At 50.6% G+C, this 17,424-nt stretch overlaps 1 protein-coding gene across 1 annotated transcript in view; it reads right to left on the minus strand.

Annotated features, from left to right (window-relative positions):
- Positions 1 to 17,424, minus strand: part of LOC149336614 (calcium-activated chloride channel regulator 1-like) — a 52,722-nt gene that overhangs the window by 2,553 nt on the left and 32,745 nt on the right. Inside the window, exons 8-9 of the mRNA XM_089554188.1 lie at positions 12,229 to 12,505; positions 11,428 to 11,601 (exon numbers count right to left, since the gene is read on the minus strand). Of these exons, the coding sequence (XP_089410314.1) occupies positions 11,428 to 11,601; positions 12,229 to 12,505 (451 nt within the window). The remainder of the gene's footprint in view (positions 1 to 11,427; positions 11,602 to 12,228; positions 12,506 to 17,424) is intronic.

Consider the following 17,424-nt stretch of genomic DNA (forward strand, 5'->3'; position numbering starts at 1 on the left):
CTACTTTCATGTACTACTCCTCTAACAGTCTTTGAATGCAATGACACATATGTATATGGAGATGTGTTCATCCTGCTCCAACAATGACAGATTCATAAGCAGACGGTTTACATGTCAGTGGACGATAAAGTACCTCAGCTGGTCTAAATTTCTCGAGCTCTTCACTACGGCGTCCCACATAGCCTCAGTCACTTTCGAACTTTAAGCCCCATGAACCATAAAGTATAACACAAAGCTGTGAGTGGTGGCTGACGCGGACAGTCGTTCGCGTGCAGCACATTTCCCAGCAGCGCCGGTCAACGCAGACGAGTGCGGTGCCACGGCCACGTGGCAGCGCGTGGGTGCGCACACCGCTAAAGCCACTCCTCTACGCACCGCCGCAGACACCCCCCAACATCTCCCTCAACCACCCTATCTCCACACGTGTAGTAGCCATGGACGGCGGATGCGCATGCGGGGTGCGCACCACTTTGGCGCTATCTGTGAGCGAGCGGCGGCAGTTTCCTTAGCTCGGCATCGCTGGTCTCATAGTGTCTTACTATCACCTAGAAGGAAAGCTGGCGCCGCTGCACTTCAGCCACCATGGGCGCTAAAACCATCATGGGCCGGTGAGCTACTTAATGCGAGACAGATTTTTTCGGGAACACGGATTGGCACTACTACGTTGCTTTAAAACGCAGTTCTCCGTGTCAGAGAAGAGCGAGAAGAGTCGTACAAATGGCGCGCTCCGCATGCAGACGACTTTCGCGCGAACGTCGTCTGGAAACGCCATTGTAGCGAACACGCAACAGCACAGAACGTCAATAAAAGGTTTCTCTGATTCGAAACGCCAGTTAAAGACATCTTAAGGTGTTTAACCAACAAAGTTTTTTAAGCATATTTGTTTTTTAAGTGCGCTTGTTAAGCGCAAAATATTCGTTTTTGTAGTGTTCAATATTTAGCCAATAGGAGAGTGTTACGACTCGCCTTCGTCCTGGGGAAGACAACGACATGGCAGCAGCGAAACGCCGACAAACCCCGAGACGCGCGTTGGGTGAGCGCCTGGATTGCCACGGAAGCCGCGTCCGTCTGCCCGGTTGAGCGAGCGTTTCCCGTACACCGAGTGTGAACGCGCGTTCGAAATGCGCGCGAACGCCGCTCATGGACATTTCGGCGTCTGCGCTACGTGGTTGGCATCGTTCCCCTCTCCCAGCGCGTGACGACGGCGTGATCTCTCGGGAGTGAGTGAGTGCGGGTGTGTCTGTGGTTGGTGCCAGTGAAACCCGGCCCCCATCTAGGGACCCTAGGGAAGGGAACTCTTAAAAAGCCGGCAGCGGCACGGCCGAAGAGCTTGTTGTCATCATGGTCTCCTGTTGAGCTGTCGTGATGCAGCGTTCCTGCAGCTCACTTGTAAATATTGTATAAAGTCCTCCTTCATTGTCTTTTCCCAGCAGCCTCGTCTCAGACGTCCCTCATTCACTCTCCGGCACACGACCATGCTACCTCGTCCCTAACAAACTGGTGGCAGCGGTGGGATGCTGCTACCTCGTTTGTAACAAACTGGTGGCAGCGGTGGGATGATGCTACCTCGTCCTTAACAAACTGGTGGCAGCGGTGGGATGATGCTACCTCGTCCTTAACAAACTGGTTGGCAGCGGCGGGACGCGAAACATCGGACGCCAGCGGAGAGTTGCGGACAACGAGACGCTGAGCAGCAGAACGGCGAGTCGGGGGCAGTGCAACAGCCCTTTGTGATGACTGGTTGCCTGCAGCGGAACGACTACGCTGGATTCTTGGCTGCGAGGTTTGGTGAGTGCGGGACTTTCTTCTGCTGAGTTTTGCCAGGCTTTTGTTAGTGTCAGGAACAGAGCTGGTAATTGGGTTGTCGTTGCTGCTGGGTTAGTTGCAGCAAGACAATAGTGGGCAGTAGAGAAGGCAGCACTAGGAGCAGCCATGGATTTGAAGACGCTGCGCAAACCAAAGTTACTGGAGCTTGCGAAAGAGTTGGGTCTGGAGGTATCAGACAAACTCAGAAAACCAGAACTGCTGAAGGCTATTCTTGCGTTAGAGGCTGAAGATGACGAGCTTGCGGAATGCCTTGAGACCATTGAGGAGAGGGAATTGGCAAAAAGAGAACAAGAGGAACTCGAACGTAAAGAAAAACAGGAACGCGAAAGACAGCTGCGAGAACAGGAACGCGAAAGAGAGCAGCGGCAACAGGAATACGAAAGAGAGATGCTGGAACTCACGCGTGAACTTAACACGATCAGAAGTATGAGAACGCGATCTCGCTTAAGTTTTTTGAGAAAAGGCGAAAATTTCGGAACTTTTCTGGCAAATTTTGAGAGAATTTGCAAGGAGGAGCAGCTTGACCAGGATTATTGGCCAATTGTGTTGATGGGATTCCTCCCATGTGAACCTTGTAATGTTTGGGCGAGGTTGTCTGACGAGGATGCCCACAACTATGCGATAACCAAAAGTGCGCTCCTCCGATACTTTCGAATTCCCGCGGAGGCAGATTTGGAGGGCCAAATTGACGGTGGTAAGCTACACCGCGATAGTGTCAGGGACCGAGTTAGAAGCTCCGCTCAGTCGCCGGATGACACGAGTGCTGTGCAGAAGTGGCGGCATAGGACAGGTTTGGTCCAGGAAAGAAAGGCCACTTCGGCAGCGAGGACCGAGGAGTTCGGTCGAAAAGCTAGCGAAGAGTGCAGATCCACAAGCCGCGAGGGCTCGGGGGATAATGTAGACACTAAGGCTAGCAATGAGGAAGAGTGCAGATCCGCCAGCCATGAGGGCTCGGAGGATAATATAGGCACTAAGGCTAGCAATGAGGAAGAGTGCAGATCCGCCAGCCGTGAGGGCTCGGGCGATAATGTAGGCACTAAGGCTAGCAACGTGGAAGAGTGCAGATCCGCCAGCCGTGAGGGCTCGGGGGATAATGTAGGCACTGCTAAAAATAAGGAAAGGGGCAATGCGTTGGTTTTGAGCCCAGAGAAGCATGCAATTTCCGGGACGGAGGCGGATTACTGCGGTCGAGAGGATGATACCCAGGATAAAGACGCCGAAGGTCTCAGTGACCAGGGAAAAGTAGTCCTTGGGTTATTTGAGGAAAGTCATGATGAAAGTTGTGTGAAGGCCGAGTTTAATGGGAATCAAGAGCAAGCTGTGAGTTGCAGGATTCCCATCGAAAACAAAGCCGAGCGACCTGCTTTGTTTGCGAGCACTGTCAGTGCTAAGAAAGAAGCGTCCGTCTCGAACTCGGAGGCCGAGGCTATTTTGAAAAGTGAGGCTGGCGTTTTCTCTCAGGAAGAGAATAGTGAGCTCACCGGCCGGCCCAATGAGGGAATCATGGGAGACATTTCTTCGAAGCGGCCGGTGAACAGTAGCAGCCGAAGTTTGGAGACGACGCTTTGTTGTAAGGAGATTTACTGCGAGTCAACCAAGTACTCCAGACGCGACAGGCGCCGAAAAAGGGCCAGGGTAACTAGACGCGTTCAGACAAAGCGAAAGCCACCTGACCCATTGTGGCGACGCTGCGGTAGCCGAACGCGTGAAACTTGCAGCCGCCCACAGAGAAGAACGCCCTGCTACCTCACGAGGGAACGCCGCAGAACGCGTTCCAGTCGAAGGACATTGCCGAATCGAGAGAGTACACGCAGGCGTTTCTTTCATGCGCGACCGTCAACCCCTCGCATTGAAATGTTCAGACGCGGCTCAGGCGTTGGAGACGTGCGGCCGGGGTGTGGAACCAATGGTAGTTGCCTGGCGTCTGGGGCTCGCAGGTGCCGAAGAGCAGTTGATTTTTGTCGATTGTCGGCTGCTAAGGCCACTGTGGGTGTGCGTCCGCGCAGGGCGCGGTTGAAGAATAGGCGACCCCTTTGAGCCGCGGCGCGGCTCGCTAGCAGCGGATTCCGAGGATGTCTCTGCTGTTTGCTTTTTCTGTTTTAAACCATTCCTGCAGACAAAAAGTTTTTGCAGAAAAAAAAATAAGGTTTGAGCAGGAATAGGTTCCCGACGCGTTGTTTGCATTGAAAGCGTTTCTTTTGAAATTATTTTGAAACATGCACTAGTGGTGCCCATGTGTAGCAGCGTCCGCTAAAACGCGAAGTGCAAGCCAGACGGGCCATCTAGGCCACTAGCATAAGCGCCTGGAGTCGCTTGATTTTATGGCATTAGGAAAACTACGCTTACTTTGGCTCCGATGTTGAGCGAATCTTTGCGGGGATATGCAAGGTGACGGCAGTATGCTGCTATGCAGAATGAAATAATGTTGTGGTCATTACTAATCGGAATACATCACAAAAAGGGGAGTCTCAAAGGTAATGCCGATAGCTTAAATTGAGGTCCCTAGCGCAAGAGTCAGCATCATAGTTGCGGTTTGCTGGTCTTTGTCTTCCTGAAGTAGGATTTTGAACCGATTGGTTTTGTTTGTTTTAAATTGAGATGCGCTTTGTGGTGTAATGTGCCGATTTGTGGGCATTTTCACAGTGCTGCGGAACTACTCCCAGGGATTGACTGGGTTTGTAAGAGGGAAAGAGCCTGGCATCGCTTAGTGGGGATTGTGTCGTGCTTGCGGACTGAGCGGTTGGGTTTTCGGCGTGGTTCTAACGCTAGCGGAGCACGAGTCACTTTGCAGTGCCCTTTGGGAACCTGCACATGCGAAGGAAGACTTCGGGGTGCGCTGAGCTCCAGAACCGCCGAGAGACAACCGACTCCGGTTGAGACCAGCCTCAAGCGACATTCCTCCGGACAGCGGATGCTGTCCCCTGTCCATCGGGATCTCCTTCCCCCGGCGGGGCAGTCTGTTACGACTCGCCTTCGTCCTGGGGAAGACAACGACATGGCAGCAGCGAAACGCCGACAAACCCCGAGACGCGCGTTGGGTGAGCGCCTGGATTGCCACGGAAGCCGCGTCCGTCTGCCCGGTTGAGCGAGCGTTTCCCGTACACCGAGTGTGAACGCGCGTTCGAAATGCGCGCGACCGCCGCTCATGGACATTTCGGCGTCTGCGCTACGTGGTTGGCATCGTTCCCCTCTCCCAGCGCGTGACGACGGCGTGATCTCTCGGGAGTGAGTGAGTGCGGGTGTGTCTGTGGTTGGTGCCAGTGAAACCCGGCCCCCATCTAGGGACCCTAGGGAAGGGAACTCTTAAAAAGCCGGCAGCGGCACGGCCGAAGAGCTTGTTGTCATCATGGTCTCCTGTTGAGCTGTCGTGATGCAGCGTTCCTGCAGCTCACTTGTAAATATTGTATAAAGTCCTCCTTCATTGTCTTTTCCCAGCAGCCTCGTCTCAGACGTCCCTCATTCACTCTCCGGCACACGACCATGCTACCTCGTCCCTAACAAACTGGTGGCAGCGGTGGGATGCTGCTACCTCGTTTGTAACAAACTGGTGGCAGCGGTGGGATGATGCTACCTCGTCCTTAACAAGAGCTAGCCATTTCTTATTCTGGAAGACTTTGCATTTACATGCTTTACTGCTCGTTTGCTGCAATTTCAAGAAAGTATATTGAGTGTTAGGGCACCCTTGATTATCGAACAGCGTTTATTTTTGCATTACTTTCTGGCTGGAATATGTGGTTCAGCAGTCGGACTCAACGGCTCTTGAAGCTTTCAGCGCCCATAGTAGCTGAAGTGGACTTGAGGGATCTCCATGCAGACTCCCATAGAGGGGCGCCAGCTTTCGCTCTAAGTATTAGGAAGAACCTCTACGGCTGATTTGATCTATGGTTTGCATGCTCTGGTGCTATTTTCTTCAAATCAAGTATGCACCAACTCGCCAAGAAGAAGTGTTAATGTTCTATGGCTGGTCGAGAGGGAAGCGCGCTAGATCTTCCCTCGCTCCCCCTGAGCTCGGTTACACCCCCCACGGCGTCATCTAAGAAAGGGCGCTTTAGAGCTGCGCTCAGAAAAGTGTAAATATAAGGAGTGTAAATCAGGCTGGCGGACCGGAGTCCTATATACGACATGTTATCGTAAAAAAAAACGTCAGCATTGCGTGTGGTATCACTTCTACCCCGCACCGCTACCCCCGGTGGTAACGTGCTCACGCAGATGGCTCTGACAAGCTACAGGTGCAGGCCAGCACAATGCGCACCTGCGCTCTTGGGACGATCTGCGCATGCGCAATGCCGTTGCGTGGTCGAGGCATGCGACTTCGATAAACACTATGCTAAACGTATCTAATACCGCTCTCAAAGACTCCTGCAAGAGCACCGCTAGCACAGAAATGCATTATTGCACTACGTTTTCGTTCGAGTTTATAGGCCCGCATAGAAGTTGCTCTATTAAAAATATCGTGTTTTTCGGTGGCAGTGGCGAGCGATGGACGCACTCTTACAAGGCTTGAACGTTCTTTTGCTCTTTTTCCGGGTTGGTTCATTCTTTTTTGTTTTTTTAGTTCCCGTGTATCGCCACTGCTGCGGCCAAACCTGTCGTAAAGTGGTTTGTGCATGAAATCCAAACGAAATGTATGACATGTGTACGTATGAATAAGTTTTCGTTGCCTGCAACAGAACCACTGACACTCTTCAGGGCCTAATCCTATGTAAAGAATGTGGCTACCCACATAATGAAGAAGGCTGTTCAGCAATTCGTGAGTAGGGCAAACCATTGAGTTCTCGTTCTCGCACAGCATTCCACTATCCAACGCGCAAAACAGAATCATCTCGCTGCAGAAATATGCCCCCCCCCCCCCCCCCCCCCCCCCCGGCCGAGCCTCCTGGTTCTGTTATCGCCTCTGCTTTTTATGAGCTCAAGCAAAAACAAGAGTTTAATGCCACTGAAAGAAAGAGTCAATAAGTTGAGCAGTTCGTTCAGACAGAGCCTGAGAATTTTGCTGAAATCATGAAACGTGTGGATAATCAAGACAAAGAAATCATGCACCTGCGGAAAAGAACGGCACGGGTAGAAAATACGCGCTGCAAAGAACAACCCACTCAGCCGAACCTTGATTTGGAGGAGCTGGAATTCAGAAGCAGGAAAAAAGATGATAAAAGTTCATGGTGTTTCTGAAAGTTAGCCAGAGAATTTCCTAGCCAAAGTGAACGAAGTAGTTAACAAAATTTATGTCGGAGATATTATTGAGAGCAACATTGAGGCCTGCGACCGGCTTCCGGCAAAACCGAGCAACACCAGCGCTTTCAGCGACAGGCTGAAAGAAACCAATAGCTTCGCCGCGGTGGCTCAGTCGTTATGGTGCTCGGGTGCTCACCCAAATGATTCGGGTTCGATCCCGGCCGTGGCGATTGAATTTCGATGGAGGCGAAATTCTAATGGCCCGCGCACTGTGCGATGCCAGTGCACACTAATGAACCCTAGTTGGTCGACATTTCAGCAGCCCTTCACTACGGCGTGTCACATTGCCTGAATCGCTTTGCGACGTTACAAACCCCCAAAACCAAGCCAAATCAATCAAAACACGAGTTCTTTTGCAGAGAAGGGCAAACGTCTCTACTTGTGTGAAACCCTTACCAGAAGAACGAAATTCTTACTTCTGCAAACTAAAGATTGAGCTTGGGAAAAAAAATTTAGCGGTGTTCTGGCTTTGTTGAAGAAGAGTGAGAAACGGTAGCGTCACGTTGGTTTAGCCTTGTAACGTCTTGTTATGCTGTTCGTTAGAGCGTTTCTTAAGTATTTTCCTCGCTAAACCAGCGCAGAGCTACCGCTTCTCCATCCTTAACCATATCTAAGCAAAGGTAAATTTTTCATGCTCTCCTGAACGCGTGATCTTACGCTCTAGCACGAACACCACATGTTTGACTTCGTGCGTAGGCGCGCCGCTGCTGCAGACCCGGACGTCACGGCCTAGCACGTGCTCACCATGTGTGCACTTCGTGCCTGGCGCGCCGGTGCTGCTTCCGTTATGTATTCGGTTTAGGAGGCCATGACGTCATGGCCTATCACGTGTACACGGACTTATTCCTAGGCACGCCGCTGCTCCTACCGTGATGTACTCATTTCAAGCTGGCGTGACGTCACGCCGTATCAAGTAAACGTCGCGTTTAGGCTGTTCTTCGAGACCATGGTCGATGATATGGTCTAATTTTAGTTGACTTCGATGTCCCCTGCTCGAACTTGACTTCCCCTTGAAATGACATTGACAGCCCCGCCTTGACCTTCACTTGACCTTGACATGTCCCGTTGCTTGACCATTGGTATGATCACTAAACATCCACCCGTTCTACAAACTTATGAACTGAAGGAATGACCTTGGTTGAGCCTTGAAGGTCATCAGCAACGCACGGCAGTCTCATCCCGGGAACTCCAGAAGTGAAGCTACCGCTTTATAAATATCAGGTTTATTTGGTGCTCTAGTGGCAAGGTGCCTGTTCGCGCAAGAGAAGGTGACATTGCCCAAATCATTCGATATTAAAGTGACCTTGTGGACCTTTAATGCTAAGCATGTATCGTTTGTGAGGATTCATGCTTACCATGACGCATGAGAAGGTTATTTGCGGTAGATCGTATTCTCCAACTTCATGTAGGATATGCTTCTGGAAACGCAAGTTAATGGCGAGTTCATGAATGCTATGGAAGCTGTGCCAGATCGGGTATTAACCTCGTTGGTATTGCATAACGGTAGTGGCACACAACCCCTACCCGCATTCGAATACCAGTCCATATAGTGTCTTGCCATCTACTTTGTATCTTTATTTTTGTTTGGAACAGACCACTGCGAGGCGGTTACACCGACCTTCGAGCCATAGGGGACACTACGTTATCGCTGCATTCGATTCCAACCGGTATATCCGTTCGCCACTGTCGCCAACAAAATTCAGGGGGCACTTTGGCTCTCTAAAGTGCTGCAAGGCGAAAGCGTTTCCTGGCCACTGTTTGTTTTATTTACTTTTTTATTTTTCATATGTTCTTTTTTTATTTACTGTTTTCTCGTTTTCTTAATTTTTATTGTTTTTAATTTTATTTTCATATCTTATTTTTATTTTATTTTTGTTTATCTTCTTATTTTTTAATTTTCCTTTTCTTGACTTTACTCCTTTTATTTTATTTATGAAGCCCATGCATTCACTAGATGCGCCTTTATTCATGCTGGAACCTTGAGCCTTTTAAGCAGTGACGCCGAAAGGCGGACGAATCTGCCGACGCGTCTGTCGACATGGCTGCCGCCGGGTCTGTCTACACTCCTGCCGACGCATCTGTCGACACGGCTGCCGACGCGTCTGTCGACACTCCTGCCGACGCGTCTGCTAACGACAGTATGAGGCATTAAAGGCTTTTTTCGCCTTAATAGCGCGCACCACTCGGCCCGCTTGGCGTTGCGTACAGTCCGCGCAACAGTTGGTGTAATCGGCTTTCAGAGGTGCGTTCTAGGATTGAGAACCCATGTCAGGAGACCAAACCAGCGCGCATTAGCGCAGTGTGAGATATCTGCAACTTTTTATTCTAACTAAAATGAACGCAGCAATTATTTTGGCGAAGCAGATTTTCACATGAGAACAAATGAGCTGAAACTTTCATGCACAAGCCGGGGCATATCGCCATGAGACGGATGCTTCAGATGCATAGGCTAGTAGACAGGAATTTGACGAAATAATCGTTGTAGGAGTGCGGTGTTTTACGCTCCAGTGGGACATACATTTTATAGTGGCGAAGCGGTAGAGGATCGCAACCTAATATTTTATACCACGTTAGCGTTTTTGACCTGCCCTTGCACCGCAGAGTATCCAGGTTTTTTGGAATTCTGCCTCCATCCAAATGCTGCCCTGCGACCGAGTCCCGATTTGGCCATCTTGGGATAAGTAGCCCAACGCAAAAACCTTGCGGCCTCCGCGTTGAGTCCAACCATATGAAGAAATCGAACTCAAATTGCCTGTTACTAAAGTTGTCCCTTTAAAACCAAAGATGAACGAAAATCTCAACAGTAACATTAATTATACGCCCACCTGGCAGTTGGCGAAATGGCACTAGCAGCGGTATTATTCCAACTAGCTTTTACGTATGCACCAGTGCGTCTTAGCGACACAGATGCCCCCTACCGCCGCGCACTCGAGCGCACACACCTATTACAGCATATATGCCACAGACAGGCTGCACTATCGCAAGTGTTACGGGGAACCAAGCGCTGTCATTGAACTGATTCCTATTTATTGAATTCATTTAGAAGGTAAAGGAAGCGGGACGACCTTCGACATCGGTCGTCGCAGGACAGCCCCGTTATTCTCCAGGCTGTTAAGAACGGCGTGAGCAGGAAGCAGCCAGCACCCATGTTTCTCCTTTATGGTTTCGAGAAACCCCTGTCCACTCGACGACGTTTGCCTCAGGCCGTGCCGGATTGACCGTGAAGTGAGGGTAACGCAATTTGTTGCGTCTCCGCGCAGTACCCCCCAAAAAAAACAACTGAACACAAAAGCGCCCAATTCGCCGGGGTGGGCTCACGTGCGGGAGACGTCAAGCAGGTGGACGTTACCTCTCACAATTCGCAATAAACATGGCGGAATTCAAGGCACCTCGTTTCGGTGGCTCTTCTGCGGACCGAGCACCGCGGCGGGCTGGGGGGGACTTCCGCAACCTACGCGAACGTCCCGAAGGACAAAGGACGACTTCCGGAAGTCTTTTTCCCGACCTGGCATTGCCCCCTTTCGCGACGGATTTCTCCTGACGGACCGTTCGCGGCAGCCCGGGGAACCCATCGGCGGGTCCGAGAACGTCGCATTCCGCAGTCGTCTTTACCTCGGAGGGATTCTCCTCTCCCAGGCTCAACACCTGACGGGGCGTGTCCACAAGTGTTGGGGGTGCGTGTTTGTCCGCACGAGTGAGAGTTTCTGGCCACTCCCACCCTGATGACGGCGTGATCAACGTAGGGAACTTGGGGAAGAAGCACGCTGTAAAACTCGGTGTCGAATGCGGTCGAGGACCAAATTTCTGATCCGGACCCATTTAAAAATGTGAATAAATTCAGTCTTCTTTCGCCACCTTCGGACTCCTTCGCTCAGCGGCGCTCCTGTCCTGGTGGTGGGAACGGGCGTCGTGTGTACCTTGGTTCTGCTTAGCCGCCACCACGAACCTCACCCACAACAAGGCCTTGTGATGAAGACATAGCCTTGATAAAGAAACCAACTTATTCCGTATCTATTCTATTCACATCGTTCTCGCCATTCGTGATTAGCTCAAGCAGCGACACTCTACTGCTATTAAAATCACCAGCCTTTCGTCGAGGCTTGGGAATAAAGATTCGATATATACGAAAGAAAAGCGACGTTACATTACGCCACCTTTAGTGTCTTAACTTCCACCGCACCTCTGCATTCGAGAGTCAGCAAAGCCGGCACTCGCTCAATGCTGCATTTTGCTCGAATAATGGTACATATCCTGTTCGTGGGGGGCAGCCCGCGTGATTACACCTAGGACAGGAGTTGACTCGTTAGTGCGAGTGGAGGATATGAGAGTGTCTGAGCGGGCAAATGTGTCGAGTACATGGAAACTCACCAGACTCACGATCAATGACTCTTATTACGGTCAAGGAATCCGATTCCGTCGGCGGGTACGGCACACGAGTCGTATTCTGGTTTGAGACCTCCGCCGTGACGGTGTATCGTCCTTTGCCTATGAACTGGCAGAAGTAGCCGCTGTAGATGCCATCATGTTGGTGATTGTCGGGGGCTGGGAAAAAGTAAGGAAAGGCACATGATGACCGAAAGCGAGAGAGTGAAAGGAAGAAGGATGCAATGAAAGCGAGAGAGTGCAAGCAGGAAGGGTGGAAAGAAAGCGACAGTTTGGAAGAAATAAAGAGAGAGAGCAAGAAGATGAGAAAGAGAAAGAGGAAGAAGGAAAGAGAGGAAGAAAGGCTAGGAGACCGGAACACAGGAAACAACAACGTAACAGACGTCACAGCGCATTTCTGATGGATCACGATATTCAGTGACTGGTTACGAGAAATGATCCGCATCACGTGCCTGCGGCTTTGCAGAATCATTATTAGATACTTGACGCTAACCAATGACATCTAAAAAAAAATCGATAGTCTCGCATTCTCTCTTTATCGCGCTTTTTGATCTTTCCGTAGCATGATATCCCCTTCAAGTCTTGATACAGGGTAGGTTCAGGTGTTTGGTAATCCCTTCGGCTTTCTTGTGTGGCTCAACACAAACAAGTGAGACAAAAAGAAGCAGGACAAGTTCCGAGCACAGCCTTCGTTTTATGAGAGAACTCCAGTGTTTTAGCCATTCTTAGTCTTACACTGCGGAAGAGGGTCGAATGTTTCTTACCATACATATCAATAGCTCTTACCAAGTCCGTCGTCATGAAGGAGGATCTTTATCGCGTGCGGATCGTTGTTCGGGCGGTTTACTTTGGCGACGACCACGGCATCTAGAACCGGCATCTCGCTCTTGGTGACCTCGACATAGACTACCGCTTCGTTGAACTTGTCCACTTCTTTTACGCCCATCTCGCAGTGGACTCTTAACGGCTCGTCGTGGTTGTTCCTTGGTTCCGTCTCGACCCCGACGTTGACCTTCACTGGGGCCGGGGTGGGACTCCTCACGTGCAGTGTCCAGGTTCCAACCTTGTCGGCGCAAAAAAAGTGCGAGTAAGCCTTTGTGATGTTGTTTGCTTTGTATTGGTTTGTTATGCTGGTGAGATTTTTTTAAGAGGGCGCTTTCACGTCGGACAGAGTTGGCGAAGAAAACTCCACATTATCGTCACGTGTGAACACCCTTCAAAAAAAATCTATGCGTATAAATGCGAGAAAACATGGCGGACACTGTCATCGGAAACTGCTATGGCGGAAATTCCTGCGCGAGTCAGGTGGGTGCGGGCTGCACCTGCGTGGGAAGTGAACGCAGAGTACGTCAAGCAGGCTTGGACAGGGACAGGAATTCACAGGTGGCAGCTACGAGGTGTGGAGGAGGATATGGAGAGGAAGGGAACCAGGTAAAAATCAGGAAAGAGGTCGCAGCGAGAGCCAAAAGATGGACCGAAAGAAAGTGCCTGAGTGACAGCAGGAGGCAGAAACCTGAAATTAGGAAAGAGGGAGAGAGAGCACCCAGGTGCATACGGCTGGTGGCTCAAACATGAGGACGTGCGCAGGATGTACAGTATGATTCATCTCAGACTTAACGCAATTTCAAAATTAGGCTTTTTGAGCTTAAAGAGCGATTATTTCGCCGTAGCATTATCAGCAGTATAGAAGATTAGTATACAGCTATGATGTGCTAACTAGAAGGCTGGTTAACTAATGATGAGTAGTTATATCTTTAAATATTATTGTTGGGCTTATTAATTTTCAGAGGCGCGTAGCCCACCCCAAGTAATATTCATACAAGTTTTTAGATTTTCGAAAAAACGGTTACCATTGGCGCTGGGGCGCAGCAAATTTTAGCTGCATTGGGTCAAAAAGATTCGGTTTTGAGAAGCTTGCAGGCAGAGCGACCTCTGCCGTTGGCCTAACTGGTGGATAGAGCCAAGGGCGTTTTGTAATTTCTTGAAAGTAATATGGATATTACTTACGGCGGGGTCCAGCGGTTTAAGAAATTAAGGAGTCTAACAGTATTGGCTGAAAGGTTGACTATTGAATATTAGTTACCTAGCCATCTCAATAGCACGTTTTAAATGTATTTTCTTGTACTACATGATTGACAAAGCTATGCCGAAAAAAACGCTCTTCTAACTCAAAATCTCTTTTTAAAATTTGGGTCAAGTCTTAGCTGAAACACCCTGTATGTACTTTAAAATCACCAACTTTGTGTGTGTGCGTCAGTGTGTCTCTGTGTGCGTGCGTGTTAAACTTCCTAAACATTAATAAAGCCCTCTTAATGAGTAGCCAACTTAGACTCCTATCTTTCTTGGGATGGCATTGCGCACACGAAAAAACATACACAGGAAAGAGCAGAAGACAGAAAGAGCGCAAACTATCAACTGAATTTATTGCTTTCGCAGCGCAATATATGTGCAGCATTCAGACGTGCAAAAAAGAATGGGGAGAGAGTAAAAGGTTCGTGGCAAAAAGCGGGGGAGGGGGGGGGGAGGTTCGCGGTTTTTGCTGACCTATGCAGGCTTCACTTGCTCTCCCCTCCCCACCCCACTCGTCCCCCCTTTTTCCCTCTCCCCATTCTTTTCTTGCACGTGTGAATGCTGCATATTATCACGACTAGACAGTCGGGACACCCAGGTCACGTTTTACGGGGCAGCGCCAGGCAGCATCGAACTCCCGAGCGGAACCCGACGAAGCGACGACGAAGAAGCACTGCCCGCCACCATGGCTAAGGCTAGCCAGGATAGCGGTTAAGGCAGTTCGGCCGGGAGACGGTGCCACGAGAATGTCCAGGAATGTGGCATTGCTCCTCCCCTCTGGAAAGCGCCGCCGTCGGCGCGGCAGGGCGTGTGGACCGACAGCCGCTTGCCCGGCCACAGGCTTTTGGTGCACGAACACCTGCTGATCATGGAGTGCCCTTGCAGAGGCGCAGTAATCCTGGTGGCTACTTCCAGTGCGAGCAGCACGCGGTCGTTCAGCGTTCCCGACACTGAAGCATGGGTACTCTGTCCGACGAAATATTCAAGCTGCAGCGTGTTGTGGTTGAACAGCACGGCAAGTGTGGAATGGACGTTGAAGTTGCCTAATTCCATGAGGCGGTTCTGCACGATCGCCATTTCGACGGGTGTGCACGGTGAAGAGCTTAGTAGAGAGAGAGAAGGTAGAGACGAGTAAGCTGCTAGCGGGCGTAGTAAGGCTTCATTCGTGCGACATTCACAACTTCGAACGTTGGTAGTCTAGAGGAACGAACAGTTCCTTGAGGCAGAACTTCATAGTTTACCTCGCCGAGTTGGCGTAACACTTTTTAGGGGCAAAAGTACCACCGAAGCAGCTTTTCAGAGCGCCCTCGTTGACGGACTGGTCTCCAAACCCAATCATGTTCTCCGGGCTGGTAAGTGACATCCCTGTGGCGATGGCTGTAACGGCGAGCGTCTTTTTCTTGTTGATGCCGGATATGCTGCCCAGCAAGTTGGCGGGCGGCCTCGGCTTCGTGATCAAAGCGGTCGGCCCCCACGACAGTGCAGTTTTCACTACCAGGAAGCAACATTGCATCGAGCATAGTCATGGCCTCGCGTCCATGGACTAAGCGAAACGGTGTGAAGTGAGTAGTCTCTTGCAGCGCAGTGTTATATGCGAATGTAACGTAAGGGAGTACTGCCTCCCAGTTGCGGTGGCCGTCGTCGACATACGTGGAAATCATGTCGGCGATCGTCTTATTCAGGCCCTCAGTGAGTCCATTAGTTTGGGGGTGAAAAGCTATAGTTCGTCACTGACTCGTGCCGCGGAGTCGCATAACTTCATGTGTCAGCGCCGAGGTAAAGGCCGTTCCTCTGTCAGTTATAACGACCGTTATAAAGTTATAAAGCTCTTCCCTGTTCCACGGGGAAGAGCTTTCGTCTTACAGTATCGATTGAGGTAGTCGGTGGCGCCCACATTGTACCAGTTACCCAGCGAAGACTCCGGAAAGGGGTCGAGTAAATGCATTACGACTTGGTAGAAGGGAACTTGTGGTGGATCAATAGGCTGCAATAATCCGGCCGGCTTAGTCGACGACGTCTTGCGACGTTGACACTCGCGGCATGTTGGGACGTAGCGTTTCAGAACCTCCGCGAGCTTGGGCGAGTAATACTTTTGCCGTATGCGTGCCAGCGTTCGGGAGAAACCAAGGTGACGAGAGGAAGGGTCATCGTGGCACGCCTTCAAGACTATCGCGAAAGGCATTGCGTATAACGAGCAGATAGACAGCCTCCGCGACCTATAGTTCTATTTGTACAGGATGCCCTCCCGTAAACAGAATGACGACAGGCCTACTGAAAAGATGCAGGGCGGAGTCTGAGCGCTTCCTTCGAGATAGTCAATCAGTGACCGTAATTCAAAGTCGTCTCGTTGGCGTTGAGCCAGGGCACACGCGGAGATGACCCCAAGGAAAAGGGAATCGTCGTCGAGGTCCGCGGTGTGTGCTGGAAGTGGGGCATGGGACAAACAATCTGCATCACTATGCTTTTGCCCTGACTTATACATGATGGTGACATCAAATTCTTGCAGTCTGAGGCTCCAGCGTGCGAGTCGCCCAGAGGGATCCTTTGAGATTTGCCAACCAACACAGCGAGTGGTGGTCGCTCACCACTCATAAAGGGCGGCCATACAAATAGGGTCGAAATTTCGTTACTGCCCACACAGTAGCTAGACATTCTTTTTCAGTGGTGGAATAGTTCACCTCAGACCGTGATAACGTGCGGTTTGCGTAAGCGATTACGCATTCGACACCGTCCCGGCAATGTACAAGTACCGCACCAAGGCCAACGTTACTCGCGTCTGTGTGTAGTTCTGTGCCAGCTGCCTCATCGAAATGCCCATGTATGGGTGTACTTTGAAGACGCGTGCATAGCTCTTCGAAGGCATGTTGTTGCTCCCGACCCCAGAAGAACGGTTCGTTATCTTTGGTGAGGCGGATAAGGGGCTCAGCTATTCGGGAGAATTTCTGCACAAAGCGCCGATAATAGGCGCAGAGACCCAGAAAACGGCGCACACTTCTCTCGTCAGCAGGAATGGGAAAAGAAGCGACGGCGGCAGTCTTGTCGGGGTCTGGACTAACGCCCTGGGCGCTCACAATGTGGCCCGAAGACTTCAGCTCCTGGAAAGCGAAGTGACATTTTTCTGGCTTAAAGGTGCACTGAAGAGGAATCTGAACTTGTCTTCTTGCCGCGTGAACTCGATCTACACGTTCCGAGCTTTCTTAGAAACGGCGATTTATTGCCCTGTGTGGCCGATTTCCGCAATTAAATCGAATTAACGTCCGGCTCCCGCCTTTTTTTTTTTAATTCTGCTCGTACGATGGGCGGAGTAGACCAACGCGTGGAGCGCCTTTCACCCAGTCCCGTGGCGGCTTGCCGCTCTGCCATCGGCGGAGTAATACGTAGTAGTCCGTAGTAGCAAATAGTCCGCGCGTATTTTTATTTCTGCGGGCTTATTTTGCGGCCATATTATCTGCGAATGAAACTATTTATTCATGGAAACCTAAAAAAACAAAATAAAGCGAAAGCAAAGCCTCCACGGGACTGAGTGAAAGGCGCTCCACGCGTTGGTCAACTCCGCCCACCGTACGAGGCAGAATTCAAAAAAAGAGGCGCGAGCCATACGTTAATTCGTTTTAATTGGGGAAATCGGCCACACAGGGCAATAAGTCACTGTTTCTAAGAATGCTAGGAACGTGTGGATCGAGTTCCCGCGGCAAAAAGACATGTTCAGAATCCTCTTCAGTGCACCTTTAAGGGAGAGACCAGCTGAACGGATAGCTTCGAAAACAGCGCGTAAGCGGCTGAGGTGTTCTTCGAAAGTGTCGGAGAAGATGGCATCATCCAGGTACACGAGGCAGGACTGCCATTTGAGTCAGAAAGCACAGTGTCCATCATCCGTTGGAATGTTGCCAGAGCTGAGCATAGACCGAAGGG

This window comes from Amblyomma mixtum, chromosome 7 (assembly GCF_055824585.1).
Source record: "Amblyomma mixtum isolate Tamu chromosome 7, ASM5582458v1, whole genome shotgun sequence".
NCBI classification, from domain to species: domain Eukaryota; kingdom Metazoa; phylum Arthropoda; class Arachnida; order Ixodida; family Ixodidae; genus Amblyomma; species Amblyomma mixtum.